The sequence below is a fragment of the Aptenodytes patagonicus genome, chromosome 1 (assembly GCF_965638725.1).
Source record: "Aptenodytes patagonicus chromosome 1, bAptPat1.pri.cur, whole genome shotgun sequence".
Lineage (NCBI taxonomy): Eukaryota > Metazoa > Chordata > Aves > Sphenisciformes > Spheniscidae > Aptenodytes > Aptenodytes patagonicus.
In genome coordinates, this window is record NC_134949.1 from 66021513 (window position 1) to 66042220 (window position 20708).

Sequence of the window (20708 nt, forward strand, 5' to 3'; positions counted from 1 at the left end):
GCATTAGTAGGAGCAGCATGCATGGAAGTCACACACTTGCCTGCCTGGGCCCTGAGCTAAAGATAAGAAATCCATATTGCAGGTCTGTGGGCATAACTACATAGGAGCTACACCGGACAGTATGTTGGCAGCAGCAGGAGGAACTAGAGTATGAAATTAGGTCAAGCAGATTAGTGCTGTGTGAAATGTTGTGCCCTACTGAACCTTATTTCTGAATTAAAAATCTGAGTGCTGACGTGTTAGCTGGAATAAGAGTATTTGTTTTCTTCCTGAGGTGAAGGAAATTACAGGTTGGAGGTAAGTCCCCACCCACATCTAGATAAAGGAAAAATTAAACTGTATGCAATCTATAGTTAGAATAGGACCCAATTTAATTCTTTGGAGACAAGAAGTAAGATCTAGATTATTGTCTGAGCACTTGGAATGGACTGCAGGTACATATTAGGCTCCCTTTTCACCCATAGCTTCATATCAGTGGCTCAAGACTACAAGAGAAAAAGCATATGATACATTATTTGGAAGCAGCAATTTTTTTCTGAGGCATAGTGTTGCATAAGGTCTGTATTGATATGCAGCTGGACCTGTAAATGCTGATCAAGTGCCGTACATTCCTACTGTGATTGCCTGGAGTAGCAGGGCAGTGACTCTCTTGCATTTGGGAGCTCTGGCAGCAGAATAGTAAGTGAGGGGCTTATTGATTACAGGAATCTGTTCTACCGCTAAATGGTTACCTTTCTGACTGGTTTGTGCTTCAAGACCTGCATCACTGAATACGTCTCTGACAGCAATAGATTGGGAGTACCAAAAGCAGATGTGAACTGACTGAGAATATTGCACTGAAAAATACTAGTATATTCAGAAAAAGGTTGTTTTCATGATCTTCCTGACTAACCCCCTTTCCTGTGCCCTGAAATTTTCCTTCTATTAGGTCGTGTTTGTAACTTTTCCATTACATTTTGATTTCATATTGTAAATGGGGTGAGTAAAAGCTCCTATTTAGCTTCTCCAATCAATTGTAGTTTTATATATCTTCTGTTAGTTTTTGTCACTTGCCATCTTTTAAAGCTAAAACCTCTGACTTAAGTATTTTGTTGTATAACAATTTATCCACAATAAGAATACTCTCTACTGGACTTACCTAAATTCCTTCTATTATTGCTAAATCATTTCTGAGCTGAAGAGACTGGATGTACACAGTATTCCAAGCACGTCCTCTACAGATTTGTGTTGAAAAGAATATATTGTAATACTTCCTTTATCGTTCATTACACCCACTAAATAACCTAAATATGTTTTTCTTTTGATCACTGCTTGCATGTGGAGGAGATATCTTTATCTGAGACCTTCACAATTCTCCCTGATGTATTTTTTTAAAAAAGTTAATTAATGTGGTGTCCTGGTTTAACCCCAGCTGGCAACTAAGCAGCACACAGCCACTCGCTCACTCCCCCCCCGGTGGGAAGGGGGAGAGAATCGGAAGGGTAAAAGTGAGAAAACTCGTGGGTTGAGATAAAGACAGTTTAGTAGGTAAAACGAAAGCTGCGCATGCAAGCAAAGCAAAACAAGGAATTTATTCACTCCTTCCCATCGGCAGGCAGGTGTTCAGCCATCTCCAGGAAAGCAGGGCTCCATCTCACGTAACAGTTACTTGAGAAGACAAACACCATCACTCTGAACGTCCACCCCCTTCCTCCTCCTTCCCCCAGCTTTATATGCTGAGCATGACGTCATATGGTGTGGAATATCCCTTTGGTCAGTTGGGGTCAGCTGTCCCGGCCGTGTCCCCTCCCAACTTCTTGTGCACCCCCAGCCTACTCGCTGGTGGGGTGGGGTGAGAAGCAGAAAAGGCCTTGACTCTGTGTCAGCACTGCTCAGCAGTGACTAAAACATCCCTGTATTATCAACACTGTTTTCAGCACAAATCCAAAACATAGCCCCATACTAGCTGCTGTGAAGAATATTAACCCTATCCCAGCCAAAACCAGCACGTGGTATGTAAGAACCCAAAAAAGTGTGTGGGTAAGGCAGATTATTTCAACTAGGCTTGCCCAATGAAGTATTGTATATCAGATTTCACCTAACACATTTCCTTAGTGTGGTTTGGTGTCTGAAGTTCCTCCTCACCTTCTCTGTTCTTTGAGAAAAATGCAAATAAATTGATGTATTCTGTAACTGCTGCTCTCCTGTTGCTTATCCACCTTTCCAGCTCATGAACATGCAGCAACTTTGCTGGTAGGATGAATCCTGTGCCTCTTTCCTCTCACCTAACTATTTGGAAGATGACTGCTGTTTCATAGAATTTTGATCTATGCTTAACAGAAAAGAAAATTATACCTGCAGAAAAATCCCAAGGGTTATAATTTTGCACATTTGCTGATAAAAGTATATTTTGGTTTTCCAGGAACTTCTATGTATATCGGATTTAAGGGGGAGAGCAGATGATGAATCAGGAATTTGAATTTTATCTGGATTTCTGACAAGCTCTTTTCTCCATAGCTTTGCTGAGGTGTTCCAAGATTGGAAGACGATAGCTTGGTCTTGGGCTGCTGTGCTAAAGTATAGTTAACGGAGGATGAAAACTGTCATCTGTTCTTGAATATTGTGCATTTGGACAGAGAGATTGTCAGCAACGTGACAGTGATATCCCAGACACCATGATTTGTGTATTTAGTACACAAATGAGGTCATGAGAGAGCCCGTCACAAAGGCTGGAAAGGATGAAAGGATAATTTTTATCACAAAATCCCAGTGGAGGCAGCCACCTCTCCTCTAGCACACACAATTGCATATTCTAATCAGTGTTTGCAAGGCCGGGGATGTCCAAGGTCCCCTTGAACTATCTTGACAGATGTGAAAGACTCAGGCACTTCTGTCGAGTGGCTGCTCTAATGGCCAACTTACACCGAAGAGCAGAAAATGCTTCCGACATTCTCCGTCTGGCCTACTTCATGGCCACCCAAACTTGATTGATGGTTGTTCAGGTTCCAGCCAGCCAGAAAGTAAAAGAGTGGGGTATTGTCAGGATTCAGGAAACATTGTGCTTTAACCACTGAGAGAGGAGGAATTTATTTTTATTGAGCTGGGTTGCCTGATAGGCTTTATTTCTTTTTTCACTCTTTCTGTCACTCTCATTCTTCCTGTCTTTCTCCCCATATCTCTTGTACTTTTAGCTATTTGTTCTCCTGATTAAGTTAAAATTAAATAGAATAAGCAGTCTGCCTGCTCTTTCTGCAATGTACCCTTCATTTTTTGAATAATGCTCCTTTTTTCTCTGATAACTTTTTCACCCAGATGTATTTCGTTCTTTTTAATTCATGTCCCTTCCCAACTTTTTATCAATTTACAGTATATCTGATCTATGAGTTACTTTATCCTGGCTCAGCTCAGTCCTTGCCACGTAGGAAAACAATTCCAACTATGGTTGGCAAACATTAACACTGCTTACACCACTGTTGTCTTTGATAACTGGGGTGGTGTCCAAAGACCGCATCCTCCAACACGCAGTGTTTCTCACATGAAGGCAAGACCTACCCGAGTTGTTAAAGGCTGTAATCTCTTTCCTGTAATGCAAATCAGGTGTAGCATTTGAGGGTCCAGCAAGGTGTCAGTGCAGTTCCCTGCGTTTGGCACGGTGTGCATGCTACTGCAGTGGAGGGAAGACTACGCTCCTTGTGTTTTTAATAATTTCATATCGTTTGAAGAGCTTTACTTAAGAGTTTAGTGCAATATAAATAATCTGCACTATGTTGTTTCTTTTATCTAGCAATCTTTACAGGTAGCAATTAGCTAATGCTCCTATCACTCCTTGGAGCTGAGGAAGTACAATTTAAAGAAAAGTAATAATTGAAAGTCAGAAAGGCTAAATGATTTTCCAGGTTTGCATAGTATCAGTGGCAGGTCCAGGCACTCAGCTAGGAGCTGTTGACTCTTGGCTCCATGCTCTGACTAGTAGCTGCTGCTCCCTTTTTTTACCAGAATGTGACGATTTACTTCAAGGTGAGTGTCTTAACTACAGGCTTTAACTAGGGTCTTTGGTTTTGACATTAGTAATCTCAGTGGACTTAAGACAGTGTTTGACACTGATTTACCTCGTGTCTCCTCAGGGAGCTTGGTGTCAAAACATAGAGCTGGACTTCTGTTAATGAGCGGGTATATCCCCATCCTTACTTTGGTGCCAGGAGCAGAAAACAACATGTGGTTTTTGAGCAGTACAGTGGCAGCCTTGATTTCTACCTGCAGAGAGAACATCTTGCTCACAGTGCACTGCCAGGGCAGACCGACTGCGCTTTGGCAGGGTGACTTGGCTGCTGGCTGTTGCAAGGAACTGACAGCGATGTCTGAATCAATTGCTCACCTGCTAAGCAGCTCTTCATTGCTCAGACAAACTGGGTGCTGCACTGACGAAAATGACCACCTGTGGCCCACTCCATTTTGCACGTTGGGCAGTCTGCTTTTTCTGGGGTGCCCTGCCTCAATTTTGCCTTTGTGCAGCAACAAAATGTCTGCTTCTCAAGAGTAGCTGAAGGGGACACAGGGGGAGAAGAAATGACTTGTTAGGACTGCGATTTTCTTTTGTTTGAAAGATGCTGGTGTCTCCTGTTTTGGCATCACATTCGTGCTGTATCTCCCTCCGTAGGTTTCAGAATTCCCCGTCTTTAATGTAACTCATTAGTCGTGCAGGCATGCAGCTAGCATAATAATTAGTATTACAGGAGGCAGAATAATAGGATCTGCTCAAACTAATTAGATATAAAAATGAGGGATTTTCTCATATTAGGAAACAGCTGTGATTGATAGTTAAACAAAAACTTGGGAGGTTTGTCTTTTGCTCTGAAGGATGAGGCAGGTTTATTGAAGAATGGCCTCTGGCACTGACCAGGAGCCTGCAGTGAAATACAGTGATCTGAGCTCTGCGGGGCAGACACTGGCAGTGGATGCCCAGTGGGAACAGCATAGCTGGCTGTTATTATTGTTGCTATCATCATGATTATTTGCATTGCATGAGTGCCCAGAGGCCCCAGCTGAAAAAGGGTGCCATTGTACTAAGCACTGCATAAACATTGTGAGAGACAGTTTTGCCATGAATAATTTATGCCTTATGGAGCTGAGAAATGTGAAAACCAAGAGAAGAAACAGTGGTCCAGAGGGGTGAGATGCCGTACTAAATGCTTGGTTGTGTTTCCTCTGTGCCCCTTGCTAGTATGAGGACAAGGCTTGTTATTTCAAGATGAAGTAAAACTCACTGGAAACTTTAGGCTCTGAGACACATCTCTGTGATTTGGCTCCTGCTGCCTTAACATGAGGAAATAAGATTTTTCTCAATTTAAGTGGGAGCAAGAATAAGCCATCAAAGAAAAATAAACACAATGATGGTTACAGTATGGACCAGCCTCAAGCTGCTAGTAAGCTGCCAGTGTAGTCCGTAACTAATAAAGTTTGGATGTCTTTTAATTGTGTTTTTTCTGCTTCCATTTCCTTGTGTTTCTTGGAGGCTTTGCGCTGTAATCTCCCTTGAGACTGCTTTTATACCTTTGAAAAATTATACTGTTTGGATAAATAATTTGAATGCATCGTCAGATCATAACATAATATCAATCTGATTGACACAGCCCTGATTCCAGGGAGCAGGAAATGTTTGTAGGAGAGGGAGAAAGAGATTTTTTTTTTTTTTTTTTTAAAATAAGTATTTTTCAATTTTTAGTTGTTCTGCAGCTTTTACAGGTGGTTTTGAAAAGAAACGGTTGGGAATTTTCATGGGAAACCTAGACCTCTGTGTTTTCTCACCCCCTGGTTTGTATTTCAGATATTTTTTTTTCCTGTGCTGCCCCAAAAGATGAAAAACTGGATGTGACAAATGTTCTTGTTTAACCCTCTTGTGCCTGCAGGAGTTTCTTTTAGGGTTTAATACAGACCTTTGTGGGTGAAAGTTTAAATAGCCTTGTGTGTGCCAATTCTGTTACATGCTCATTGTCTCACTTTCCTGGCTTGCAAGAGCAGTCCAGCCTCCTTGGCATTAGTCAGTGCCCTTGAGCTGTGAAAACGCCTGAAGCTGTGGGACTTGCTGTGATAAAAGATATGCCATCAGCAAATGTTTACACTCATTACTGTTCCCAGCAGTGAAACAGAGAGAAAGCTCTGTTCCTTCCTTTCTGTCCTTTCCTTTCCTTTTCTACTTCTTCACTTCCTTTCCTTTCAAGCTTCCCCCCCCCCCTTCTTTATCCCTCCATCTCATTTTCCATGTCACCATCTCTCTATCTTTTCTCCTATCTGTGCTTACTGCGAAAGTTTTGCAGGCAACTTTTCAGAGTGTGGAGCACAGATCAAAGCAAAGCCCGTGTCCTTTGCCCTGAGTGTAGATCCCCTCTGTGGTAGATGCAGAAAGTACAACCGAGAAATGCATGTGCCTGGTTTTCAAAAATTAACTGAATGAAATGGGGTCTCTATTCACAGTAAATCACAAATAACTTTCTGCTAAATAGCTATTTACTGATCTCAGTTTGACATATAAACTGCCTCAATCTGTGATCTTTTTGCTTCTCTGTGGATACAGGTAAATGCCAAATGGATTTTTAATATTTTTTGTTTTCAGCAGTCTCCTGCAGACATGTGAATGCAGAGAGTAAACTCTGAATGTATCAGTCTGTGCCTGCTCCTCTCTCGCTGGCATTAAGAGGGATCTTGTGTCCAGCATAGACAGAGGGCTGAAGAGCCAGCTGGGACTGGGTCCCTCTTGTGCTGAGCGTAGAACATGACAAAGAACAGTAAGAAAGTCCATACCCTACAGAAGCAGCAGTACAAATGTACCAGAGGCAGATGAGAAGAAGCAGCAAATAGAACAGCAAAGTGAGCTACTTCTGGAAATCACTTTCCAGTTAGCCAGATCTCTTCAGCAGTCTCCAACTGCAAAACAAGCTTCACTTGAAAAGTTTATCCATTGCGATCTTCCTCATACTTACTCTTAAGGCTCTGACATCTTAGATACATGTGACCCAGACTTAAAGAAAATGAAATGAAATGTTCCTGATCTTTGTCTTTAGGCAGTTAGGCCATCTAGTAAGATCAGAAAATGCGTGTGTCTCTGTGTAGGCAATTTTGAAACTTTTTCTCCTAAATTTTTGCATGAAGGAAATCACCAAAATTAAACCTTTCTGATGAAAATCTTTGGCTTCAACAAATTACCTCTTAAAAAAAAGCTTCCTGTAATTCCTGATGAGTTTTATGTAAGGATGTTAAAAGTGAACGTTTTTTAGGTCTTGCATCCAAACGTCAGGTTCAAGCAATGGCTTCTGACTGTCTAAGATCGTTTCAGAGCTTTGTGGATGGTTTTAGAATAAATTGGATTAATTTTCCCTGCATTGATTTCTTCTTGCAATTCCAATGAGGTGGAAAATGAGTGAAATTTTCCATGAGTGGCTGGCTCTTTGGTCCATTACTTTGTCAGATATGTTAGTGTTTGTTACAGTCATAAATCTACCTGTTCCCCGTTCATAACACACATTGCAGCGAGCCTTCCTTGCTTATACAGTGCAGCTCCACCCTTTAGGTTTGAATTGGGTCCATCTTGGGTTCAACTGGGAACAAATCCAAGTCTATCCAAAATGGAAATTGAGCAAAGTGAGAAGCAGAACAAAACCTGCTGGAGAGGAGTGACTGGAAGAATGGAGAAACTGAGATACGCAGACAACTAGAGAAAGTCATTAAACAGCACAGAGTTAAAGTATAGGGGATATAATCAATTGTAATATATTAATGAAGTAAAAGTCACATCAAGGTCACTGATTCATTGGAGAGTTGCCTTCTACTGCTGTTTAGCTAGTGGAGTATTGCTTTTTTTCCAACCAGTAGAACTGTGTGTTGCTCAAAGAGGCTTTTCAGAAGAATTCATTTTGGAAAAAATTGCTATCGTAATATAGTTTTTCTTTCTTAAACTCATTCGGAATACATAAATGCTTTATGTAAGGCAGGAAAATCGGAGGAAAAGGAGTTAGATGGCCATGAAAGGTTCTCTAGAAGCAGAAGAAATACCATATTTAAAGGGTATTTCAGAAATCAAGAGATTTCTTTCTACAATCATGGAAATCACAAGATAGTACAGTTTCTGTTCCTAGAGAGCAGGGTGAAGCCCTTTAAGATGAGATTTTTTTCACCAAGGGATAAAATCATCAAAGTCAAGACTGCTCCCTTTCACATGGGTTGGCATTTCATCCCCAAAATTCAGAAGTGTCCTGCACCCAATGGCACCATTGCCCTGCGCCACTGTAGCAACTAGGTGCTTTGGAAAATTTGCCCCAGTGAGAGGTAGGGAGCCCTTTAGAAAACCTGCCTTCCTCTATACTCAGTGGGACTGAGTGCTAGTTCCTGGGAAAACTGTCCCCTGAACACCTGGTGTTGAAATTCTTCGCTTTAATCTTCCATCAGCACAGCTTTTGCTATTTCGAATGATTTATATTGCTTTTGGGGACACTGCTTGACTTTATATATAGGAGTTCAGCAGTGCCATGGGTGAATTGTTACCTTCTTCTCAACAAATGAAAATAAATACCTGCAAATCTTGGCTTACAAAGCTTGGCTTCCATTAAAATGTAATTACCTCCCTTTTGTACCTTATACATTAAGAGTGGCTTCAAATGGTATGTGGCTCCTGTTTGACATAATTACTTTCCTTTGCTGCTTGCATAGTAAGAATGAGGCTCCAGAATAAAGAAGACTATTTTAAGAGGGCTGCTGCCCTTCCAAATTACATAGAGAAAGTTCTGCATATCAAATTAATTTGTTTACTCAGCAAGATCCTCACTGGAACTTTTGTTACCGATCATCATGGACCCACAGAAGTGGGGCTAGTGCTAATCCATCACCACACAACTTTTAGTTCTTAGGCATACAACTATTCATAGGGTTATTCAGGTGATGAATGATTAGATAATCCAGTGTGTGTGCATCGACACAGTTCACTCTTGCAGGGCTGTTTGTACAACACTACCTGGTTGGTTTTTATCTCTCTGGAAGTGCTCTGGGTTCTGGGGGGAGCAGCATGGCTGTGCAGTGCTTGGTTGCTGTGCCCTGCAGGGACTGCCAGGTATTCTGAATTTGATCTTTGCATGTGCCCTGGTCCAGGATCCTGGCCTCCATCTGAGTAAGAGCACTGCTAGGCAGCCTCTCTCTGTGGGATAAGAGGGAAGGAGGAAAGTGTATGCTGTAAAACAGACACAAAAATTGAGGGCTGTTTTGTCATCCTCGTTAATATTCTGGAGCACACATAGCTCAATCTTATGGTACTTTTGTTTTGCTGCAAGGATGCACAGGGATGATAAAGCTAAGTGTTTCCTTGAGGTGAAGGAAGCCCGGTCCAGAGTGGAGAAGGCATAGCTCCTGCTGCTGCTTTGCTGCTGCTTTCCTCAGTGTGGCTGTGTGCTGAGCCACGCCGGAGGTGGAAGGACAGTTTGGCTGGGGCACTAACACACGGTGCACTTGGAGCAGTAGGCAAACAGCTACCCTCGTCCGTTCCCTCCACTGCACAGCCTGCTCGCCTCAAGTGTTGAGAGACAGTGAGAGATAGCACCCACTCCCACCTCAGTGCTGACCCTGGTATTGGCAGGATAAATACCTTTGATAAGGCACATAATGTATTAAAATTAATGTATTTAACTGTAAATATCAAACATATTTACATACCTTTCATAAAGCGTTATATTGAGATGTTCCAGCTTGTGGCCTGCGAGCCACATGTGGCCTGTAGGATAATTCTGTCGCAGTTAGGCACTTAGCCTGGCTGAGCAGGTCCTGGAACTGCCCAAAGTCTGCTCTCCTGAAATCTAGGGTCCTCATCCTGCTTTTTGCTTTGCTCCTTCCTTTCTGGATCCTGAACTCCACTATAGGTAGCTCATAAAGGTAACTCTGGATGGTGACTGGCTCAGCCCTGAAAAGACTGGACCATCTAGCTTTAAAGCAAACAGTGCAGTGAAGAGATTCAGATTAAAATTCTGCGTGGGCTGGTGTGAACCTGGATTTCATCTGGTCAGGTCATCTCGTCATAGTGGCTCTTGATATTATTGGTAGCACTTGTCTGCGGCAAACACGTTCCCTGTAGCCAATGCAGAGGTGAAGCACAGATCCGCAGCTCTGTCTTTGCAAAAATTGCATTAACCAGGTAGGTGAAGTGAAGGAGGCTGCTGCTGACCCAGCTGCTTGCAGATGGCAGTGTTCTGCTCAGGGCAGTCGCTGTTCACCTTGTTGCTTTTCTTGCTTCCTTCTGGCTCAGTGGTGAGTGTCGTTGAGATCAAGGTGCTTTGCAGCGCCAGTGAGATGTGGAGAGCAGCGTAGTGGCTTCCTCATCGTAAAGGCTGTTTCAGTGGGCACTGCTTGATGGGTTACTATAATTTCTGATGGCAGGCTGGGACCTGGTAGAGGTAGAGGTAGAAAGAGGGACCTGGTAGAGGCCTGGTAGAAAATGGCTGAACCAAAGGTCTTGCATCCAATCTGTGCTAAGCTGAATTGAATTTCGATAATTTTCCTGTATGGAGTAGGAATCTGAATGGGATTATCTGAGACAGTGTATCTAGGGGATCTTTCCCTCACTTAACTGGTAGATGCCTACAGGTGGTGCTGGGGCATGGGACTGCTGAGCTTTGTACTGGCGTTGTACTCTCAACTGGTCAGGGCTTTCGAGCATGGTGTCATCACTGGCACTGCTGGCATGGTGACTCTCTCAGTCAAGCCTGGCTACCCTGGGAAGGGGAGCACTGGCAGACCAAGTGATCAGGATGACATGGATCCCAGTGGGGCTGTGTGAGCTGACTAGATAGCTTGTCGTAAGAGTTGAAATAGTATTGTAGGGTGAACAGAGATGAGAACAATGAAAGCCTGAATGACACAGATGCAAAGAGTAGGTCTGAGCAATGAAAAAACATGAACAAAGTACATCTTAAAGCAACTTTATACTTTGTTAGCCATGGATATAGCGTAGTCTGTAGCCATGGTCAAAATAGGTGGAGGGTAGCTGTGAACAGATTTGTGCATGAACAGCAACATTTTCATGTGTCAGTACCTGGGTATTGGTGTCTGTGGTAGGATTTTTAAAAGAGCCTAAAGACTGGGAAATATTTGAGCATCTTTCTTTTTTCCCTTTCTTTTTTCCCTTTCTTTTTTCCCTTTCTTTTTTCCCTTTCTTTTTTCCCTTTCTTTTTTCCCTTTCTTTTTTCCCTTTCTTTTTTCCCTTTCTTTTTTCCCTTTCTTTTTTCCCTTTCTTTTTTCCCTTTCTTTTTTCCCTTTCTTTTTTCCCTTTCTTTTTTCCCTTTCTTTTTTCCCTTTCTTTTTTCCCTTTTTTTCTATTGCCACAACTCTGGGGGTGCATGTCATTTCATGGAGCACATGGGCTTTGCATCAATACAACTTACCTGTCTGAACGATTAAGCTGTGGTGGCGTGAGTACCTTTAATGTGAGAGGAATTACATCCCACACATGGGTTTTACTCTGCTGAGACACAAGGCAGAGTCACTTGTCTTTGTAGGTAGACGGGTTTGGCAGTTTGGGTGATATGCAGATTATCGCAAGGTAGACAACAGGGAGGATTGAGCTTTTGCTAACAGGAGCCGATATAGACCCACAGGGGCCAAGTGCAAATGAATAAACAGTGGGTTGTGTGGTACCTCAAGTTAAGTGAGGATGGGGACCTGATGCGATCACACGACTCCAGACCAAAACCTTCTCCTGGTGGTGACTTCACCCCTAACGTGAACTGCACATAGTAGAGTCCTGTTGGTGGTCTGCCCACGTTCATATGTCTCCTTTGCTTTTAGTAAATTTAGTTGAAGTCTGCAGAGTGCCTTTCTGCTTGTGCTGGGTCTAAATAGATTTTACAGATTCCAGTGCTGGTCTGATTGACAAAATGCTGCTGTTTCTTTCAGAGAAAGTGGTGTTGGGGGGGAAGAGAAGTGTGCAAGAGAGAGTGCAATCAATCAAAAAAAAAAAATCATGTTCACATTTTCAGACTAAAACAAATTACTTCGTGTTTTAAACTATTATCCCTTTAAATGTTAAGCAGAGTTTTTAAGGGAAAGATTTTAGAGCAGATTATGTGACTAAATATGAAATAGGTTTTTTATTTTGCTTTGACTAAAGGATTATTGGAAACAATTTTTGTCTTGTTGAAAAAGATGAAGAAAAGAATGTTGTTTTGAAACACTAACAAACAGGAAAAACAATCATCAGAGAAATGTGATAACCTAAGCTTGCCTTCTGCTGAGGTACCCTGGCCCTATCCATACTGAAAGATGTCAGTGTAGCTCCCTTGGCTTTAATGCAAGTAAGTTGGTTTTACCAGAGCTGATGATTGCTTGACTGTCTATATGTTACCCAAACTGGTCAGAGAGAGAAGAATCATCATATTCATAAAGAAGAGTACCACCTTAAGGGCCAAGTGCTTGTCTTCTCATTCAGGGTGATATTTGTTATTTAACCCGAGATGGTTTTTGTTGGTTTGTTTGGGTTTGGTTTGTTTTTCTTTTTTTTTGGGGTGGGGAGGGGGAGGGCGGTGTTTTTTGAGAAGGAAGAAACAAAGGCAGGATTCAAAGGAGGAAAGTGAAATCTGGGTTAAGGCAAACGTGGGTCTACTTGCTTGCTGTTTTGGTTCCAGGAAAGATGCTTCACAGAAACTCAGTTACCATCTCTCTGTAGTGCCTGTTGTGCCGTGTTTTGTGGTGCTATCCACAAGGATTTATTCCTGTTCCCAGTGAGAGCTGTTATTTCCCCCGTTACAAGGTGACATGTGATACAAGAGTACCTAATCCCCTTAATTCATATTCATTTTTTAGGCCCCTCTGTGAATTTCCTCTACCTGTAGAACACCACACTACCCTATAGCACAGTGAAAGTTACTGCAGATGGTAGTATAATGTATAAACTTTCACTTGTACCTGCACATCATTCCCTTATTTACCCCAAATTAATCAGAGAAGCAGACGCTCCCTCGTCCCTTCCCTGTCCTATCAGTACCAGAAGGCTGGACAGACCGTGCTCTAATGACTCCAGGCCAAACTTCAGTTGCCTCTCAAGTGTACGTAGGTGTTTGTCCCAAACAAAGGGGGAAGGGTTGGCAAGGGAGAAGCTAAAGAAACAAGTGAGCTTTCTCACCACGCTCTGGAGTTGCTCTCATATTCAGAGAAAGCCAAAGACTAACAATGAAATAGAAAGGAAGCAAGGGAGGGATGTGTGTGTGGGTAGTGTGTGCAAAGCTTTCTTCCAGCTCTCCACTGAGCCATGACCCGGTTTCTCCAGGAGCTGCCTGCTGTTTTCTTATTTTTGAAGCAAGTTCCTGAGACAATGCTTTGCATGCCAAACAGGGTCAGCTGCTCAGATAGGAGGGGTTCTGAACTGGACATGCACCCCCCTTTCCATCTTCCCTAGCGCCTCAGCCATTCCTTTTTTTCCTTCTTTTCCTTCTGTTTTCCCTTTCCTTGTTCAGAATGAGGAAACAACATTAGTTCTTACATGCATAGAGAAAACAAGGGGAACTTTCAGGGGTATTGGATGAAATTTATTGCAGTGGCTGCTAGATGCTAATTTTTTATGGTGGTTGTTATCTTGACAGAATCCAAGAAGAAGAAAAAGGAAGGCAAGAAACAAGAGAAGATGCTGGATTAATGGAGCCAACTTGGGCAATGTGAGAAAGGGACATCAGCAAACACGATCAGTTAACAGTTTCATTTATACCTAGGCATTTTATCCTAAAATTATTTATAGCTTAATGGTACCATAGAAAGAAACAAGCAAACACAGAAAAAAAATCCTTTTTTATTACTTTAGTATTTTTAATGTATAACCCTAACAACAATTTTTAGAGGCCTGTAATAAAGGACTCCAAACACATTTAGAAAATTATGTCTATTGTATATTGAACAATGTAGAGGTTTTTAAAATATTTTTTTCTCAAGTCTTGCCATAGGTCTCAATCTGGTAATTACTCCATACAAGCAGGACCTGAACTTGTGTGGAGCTCCGCTGAAGCCAGTGGTGCCCTGTGTGAACATAGGATTCTGGCTGGATGCAATTATATTTACGATTGGGACCTTATATCTGAAAAAAACCAGACTTGTTTCTTAAATTCTTATTACATCCGGATAACTGTATGAAATTATTTGTTTAAGGAAAGGATGGGGGCATTTTGTTGAGCATTTTCAGGTATAGAATTTTTTTGGATGTGTGGTGAATGTTCATGCCAAAATGCCACCACCTCCGGGTAAAAACCAGTAGCACTCCTATCCTTGGCCATATTTTGGATGGTGGCAGTAAAAATTCTGAAATCTTTCAACAGTTGGACATAGAAGAGTCCTAATTTTTCATGATTTTCTAGCAATGATTTTTCCAAGTGGAAGGATAGCAAAACTTTCAATTTTTTAGCATATCAACACTGGCGGATGGTAGTGTCCTCTGTTTTACCTATAAAAGCTGAAAAATGCTTTCTTTTATGTGTTTATTTTGCCAGAAGGGAGAATGTCCTTTTCACAAAAATCTAGCTGAAATTGTTGCGATTCTGCCTGACCCAACGCCCTTTTGTATCAGTGGGAATCTTCCTGTTGATTTTAATGATAGCTGGTTGAAAAATAGTATGTCTGGCGGGAAGTAACAGAAAAAAATATGTTTGGAAACTGCCTGAGATAGTTCATATTTTTGACCAAAAAAGGGACAATTTATGGGACTTGAAACCAATAGGAATGAAATTAATTTTTGTTTCTCTGTTAGTAAAGCAGAAGGGAAATGTAAAACCAGTACCTTTTGCTTTCTTCCATTTTTATGTAAGCAAAAAGACCTTGGAAAAGCTCAGTCAAAATAAAAATAGTTCTGTGATTTTTTTTTTTTTTAAATGGTCTGCAGGGAAAAAAAAGAAAAATTATAACCAGCTGGCTTTCAATTCCATTTCAGTTTTTTCAATTTTACCTGTTTTAAATGATAATAAGTCCTGAGAAAAGTCACAAAGTAGAGAAAAGTCACAAAGTAGAAAAAAGATCTGACAAAGGGCTGGTCTGTCCCCAGGTAAAGGGTTGTTTAAGAAACTAAACAACCAGCAGACTAGACTTTTTATAGGAAACATAAGGGATTTCAGTGCCCAAATTAATTTCAAAATCATTGCTTTTAAATTCTGAATCTTAAAATTCAACAGCAAGAAATAAGCTTTGCCATTTGTGTAGGCTGCAGGCTTGCCTGCTGGTCAAGAGGAATAGTCTCCCTTGTACTGCTGCGGGTACCCACTGACTTCAGCGAAGCTGCAGCAGAGTGTGTTCATTTGAGTAAATCACATTGCTCTCTTGGGATTAGCTTGTAGATAAGCAGAGAGTCTTTTTCCAGACTAACATCACTCCCCTTTTCTATGCAAAAAAATTGCTAACAATTGCAGAGCTTGCCCTCTTTTTTCTCACATGGAGGGTATGGCTGATCTGAACTCACAGTGAGGCAAGTCCTTTTGTAGACATTCCCAAACCTTTTTGAAGCCAGCTAGCCAAGGCTGCACATAGCTCAAGGTAGACTAGCCACACAATTATTTCCCAGACTTCTTGGGTGTGTTTTGCAGTCTGTGTGGATGTCCTTGTTATTTTGACTATGCTGTTAGACATACCTGAGCCCAGTGGTATAGTTAAAAATGTCCCCAACGTGTGGTGGATGTGCAATGACCAAATCCAAAATCATAAAGGCTCATATTTGGGTGGTTCTGGGTGCTATTTGGTTTGTTCATGGTCTAATCAGGTCTACCTGTGCTTGTGCCTCAGACTTAAGCTAATGGATTGGTAGGTCTGATTGAAAGCAAAGGGAGAAAGAAGCTTTTTCACTCACCAAAGGTTTGTCTGTCTAAATGCTGCATCAGTTCACTTAAAGTGGTTCAGCTTTGAGTGCAAACACTGTTGCACCATTGTCTTACACTGGTTAATCTAGTCCATGTTTCACAGGGAGCTGGCAGGGGTTGGGGATGATGCTGAGACCAACAGTTTGACTATCCTTTAGCAAACCTTAGATGTGACTTCTGATTTCCAGCTCTGTGAGTAAGAAGAAAATAAATTCCCCTGTGTTTCCTCTGACACCTTATGGCCCTTATGATTAACTGCCCATCTGGCTTGGTAAAGGAACATTCCTAATAGTTTTTGAAGGAGGCCAGTCAAGTTCCTATGGTGGTGTAGGACCTCCATGGAGAGAGTTTACAGAAAACAAAGAAATAAACAAAAAAATACCATGTTAGGACCAGAATAAATCGCAGGAGTCCTGGTAGCAAAGGATGTGAAATAGGAGAACACTTCCTCTGTACTACTCAGTCACATATGTTTGGATCTATATCGGCATCTTGTTGTTGACAGTAATTGGAGTTGTATCTGTCATAGTTTATAAACGATGAAGAAAATTTCCAAGAAACCAGCCGAAAACATTCTGTGGAAACTCTGATTATGAAGGAGATGATAAAAGTAATTCATGGCAGAACACAGAGGAAGATTGAACAGAATTGGTCAGTCAGGTCAGCTCTGAAAGGAGGTACCTGGTACCTAACAGGAGCAGTTGCTCAAGAAAGCAAGAGACAAGTATCTGAACAAAACCTCTTCCCACCCTATCTTGCTCAGTTTCCACTTGAGTCATTCTGAAATTTCTCCTTATTTGCTTTCTAATCTTCTACCCTCCCTCCTTTGGGAGGGCAAGCTTGTCTGACAGTGCTGTGGGGGCGGCTACTTCAGATGAAATATGTGTTTCACCCTCTTGGTGCTATCCTGTTAAAATGGAAAATGACTTAGCATAGATGTGTTGCTTAGCTAGTTTAACTGACTGAAGCTTGTTTCACGAATGTTCCTCTTGAGAAGTGGTTTCCATCTTCATTTGCTACAGCTATAATATGGTATGGGGAGATGATAGAAATCTCCCAAATGACAGCTTTTTTCTGAGCGCTCAAATCTCTTAGAAAAGAGAGGGGTGAGTTGCTGAACATCAGCTAAAGATGAATCTTCACCCAGACTCTGGCTTCTAGCAAGTTTAAACTTGGGGGAATTTGGGTATAGCTCCCTTCCCTTCCTCTAAGTAGGCTGAGCCATGCTTCTAAGCAATTAGGCCTGTCTATATCTCGATTCAAAACAGTATTTGAGGATTGGGGCATTTTCTGACTTTTACATGTCTCCTGACAGAAGTGCCCATATTGAAAGAGAATCATTGCTTGTCAGCCTGGCATATTTAACAGACTATTAAGTGCAGCAAAACTACAGGGCAAGGCTCCAGAAAGGGAAAACATTTGTTGTACATGTAGGTAGATACTAAGTTGTAACTTACTGATTCTCATCTTCTAATTCCATAATGACATTCTGGACTGTACTGGTTTTCAAAGGAGAAAAATTAGAAGAAATGAAAGAATAATAATTATAAAATATATCAACAGTGTTGGAGACTTTGTCAAGAAGAGACAGGTATGAAGTCAGGAGCATTTTATACAAACTTCTTTTGCATGCTCCTTGAGTAAGGAAGGCAGAATTACTGGCTGACACATTTGTTTTTATGCTTTGCTTGATTTGTGCCTTAATGAAAACTAATCAAATTTAGAATGTTACAGAGAAGTAAAGTCCCACTCCAACCCCAAAAGACCGTGTCCAACAGGAGGCAATGTCAAAAGGAGACAATAGTATGTCTGTCTTTTCTGGTTTAGGAGTGCAAGTTATGATGATGTTGATAGGAGAAAACATAACGTATTTCTTGAACTTCGGTGTATATCCTTCACCACTTGGCATGTGGCAATGGACAATTCAAGTAAAACAACAGAGCATTAGGATGAACTAAGGGGAAGTGAATACTTACGGAGACTGTTTATGGAAACAGGCCTATAAAACCCCTGAAACTAACTATGCTGCTAGCAGGGAACGTCTGAAGATAAACGTTGTGTAGCATTCCCATTTGTTTAATGAAATCCCTTAACATATGATGAACTTTATCTGAGTTTCCTTAGTCTAATGTCAATGATGAGGGTGGGACAAAAGCCAACCTGACTTTCCCTCAGTCTAGGAACTGCAACAACATTAATAGTGTAAACCTGCCACTTTTCTAAAGCAAAATATTGGTGAGGTACACCATTTTGGCATGACACAGTAGTCTTTCACATCTGCCAAATTCTTATAGGAAGGGGAAGCAGTATGTCAGTGGGGTAGGTATCTCATATTCAATCTTTTTAAACTGTCTAGGACAGCACCTTCTGTGAACTTCTGACTGTGTTCTCTCCTTTGTGGGGACAGATTATACCTGTTGTCTGCCTTCCCCCACTCATCCCTAATTTTGATAGTATTTGTAGGTTTTCTGTCAATTCTGCTAAGACACTCTACCTCTCAGCCAAACTTCTGTGGATATTGTTGATCCTTCCTCATGCTTGAGGCTGTATTCTCCATTTCTTGCTGGATTGTTGCAAAACAGCCTCAGCAAGCCCCCACCGTCAGGTACCTCACATTGTGTCCTTCTAAGATTAAAAGACACAGTAGCAACTTGTTAATCAGAAGATGAAAATGAACAAGGAAATATGAGAACGAGCAAAGAGATTCCCTGGATTCAATGGGAGGGTGGCTTGCTGGTAAAACCTTTGTCATAGCTCAATCTGGGCGAGGCTTCCTAGCGGACAGAAATGCATCACATTTGATCGAAAACTAGAGACAATGATGAAAGAGTGTCTGCCCTCAAACAGGAGAACACCTGAGCTAGATAAACAGTGGCAAGAAGCTGCATCCTTTCCCACTGTGTCCTCTTTTACCATCAAATTAAAGGGAAGAGACATGGTGCATAGAGCTTCAGGGATAGTGGAAGACTTGCCTGAGCTAAGTAGAGCACAGAGAGAGCCTCTTCCACCCCACAGGTGTTTGCATTTGGAGAAGGTCTAGGTAGTCTTGTTCATAGCAGCAGAAAACTTTGTGCTTTTGGACCAAAACTAAATGACTCTGAAGTCTAATCATTCTCCTAATGTTCCCTTTCTGCTACTCTTCAAAAATGGCAGTCTGCCTGGTGGCCTCATCACTCTGACCTGAGCAGAAATGAGATATTTCAAGAAAAACATGGGAATTCAACTATATTCAACTATCATTATCTCGTTGGTGGGGCTGTGCAATCCTTTTGCCCTTTCTGCAGTTTGTCATTTAAATGTGGAGTGTCTTGGGGTCCCAGATGGCTAAAAACTCAGTCGGTATCTCCTAGCCTTTAAATCGCTCGACTTTGAGTGAGTTGCCTATGAAAAAACTGTACCTGCAGTTCTTATTCCTTTCTTTAAAAACCCACAATAACAAGCAAAACCCACAACAAAACTGAAAGCGTGTGTCCAATGTATGAATTTACTGATGAGATAAAACAGAGGCTTCCAAGTATTCCCATTTCAGAAGGTCATTCAAAGTTAAAGACTGTACAAAAGCTTTAGCCCTGAATTCTGTGATGTAAAGCTAGTAAAATGGATAGCCTCTGCAGGGCTGTCTTACCCGTACCCAATTTCATTCAATTAATTACACTTTGAATTCCCTCACCCTAATCTACCTGGCAACAAGACATTATTTAACTTTTCTCATTAGGTCGTTCATTACACTTCCCATATTATAATTATGTAGTTCATCTAGATTTTTACAGCTGAAGGAAATGGCTCTGATAGTCCAGAGTGTGTTGTGGTTGCTGAGGGGGCTTGAAGCAGTGACAGGCTAGCACTGCTGCATCTTGGAGCTAGAAACCACCTAATGAGGATGTCAGCATCAGACACAGCAGCTCTCTAAATATACATGCATATGTACTGCGCATATATATCCATATATGGGGAAGCAAAACTTTATAAAAAAGTGCATCCATAGCTCAAAATGTGTCTCACAACTAGTGCTGCCATGTTTTCAAGATAAAGTAGAAGTGAAAGAGCTTTTTGTCCTGTGTTGTTGTTATACGAGGATACAAGAGTAGTATATAGGATGAAGAGCTAGGTTTCTTCCCACTCCCCTGCATATGAGTTTAAGGATAGCTGTGTCCAAGGAAAATGCAAAACACATACCAACGAAATGGCCGATAGGACTTAGTATCAGAGTGATGTTCTCTTCTGTCACACCAAGTACATGGAAGGGCTTTGTTCAAAGCTTCAGAGTGGATGTACTGCTTCAGTTAGGTGTGAACACAGAAACCCAGGCAGAAAAGGCTTTTTCTCTGCCAATAAAAAGTGAGGAAAATGGGAGAAAAAGATGGAGAAAACAAAGTAAAAAAGAAGTCATCTTGATGCTTGTAGTTTGGGTGTTAAACGGAAAGAAGGAATGAAAGTCAAAATAACAGATTAAAGCCTGAATATCGTGTTCAATGGATTTCTAATTCTGTATATATCTATTAAACCAGTGCTATATGGTATCTTCTCATGGGTTACTCTCTTTTTCCTGTTCCTTTTCCTTTTTTTTTTCAGTTTGTATATTGATTTTGTAAGCTAGCGATGTGTTACCTTTTTGATTTTTTTAAACTTGTATGAAAGCCATATATCCATATTGTAGAATGAAAGCATTAATCCTGTAACATCCCTTAATGTTTCCCTTAGCTCTGTGGGATTGTGGGAGGCTCTAGTGAATGTATATGTTTACCAATTGTATCAACATAATTTACTTGCTCTTAGTGGCGATAAAGAATTAAATAAACTAATACACAGAAGCGTGGTGTTCTCATTTGGTTGTGGAACCTGTAGGGGACTTCTGAAGTTTCTTAAATTAATTCC

At 41.3% G+C, this 20708-nt stretch overlaps 1 protein-coding gene across 1 annotated transcript in view; it reads left to right on the forward strand.

Moving 5' to 3' along the window:
• Positions 1 to 20644, forward strand: part of PTN (pleiotrophin) — an 81326-nt gene extending 60682 nt beyond the window's left edge. Inside the window, exon 5 of the mRNA XM_076340366.1 lies at positions 13587 to 20644. Coding sequence (XP_076196481.1) covers positions 13587 to 13639 — 53 coding nt within the window. The 3' untranslated portion in view covers positions 13640 to 20644. The remainder of the gene's footprint in view (positions 1 to 13586) is intronic.
• Positions 20645 to 20708: the final 64 nt, after the last annotated feature.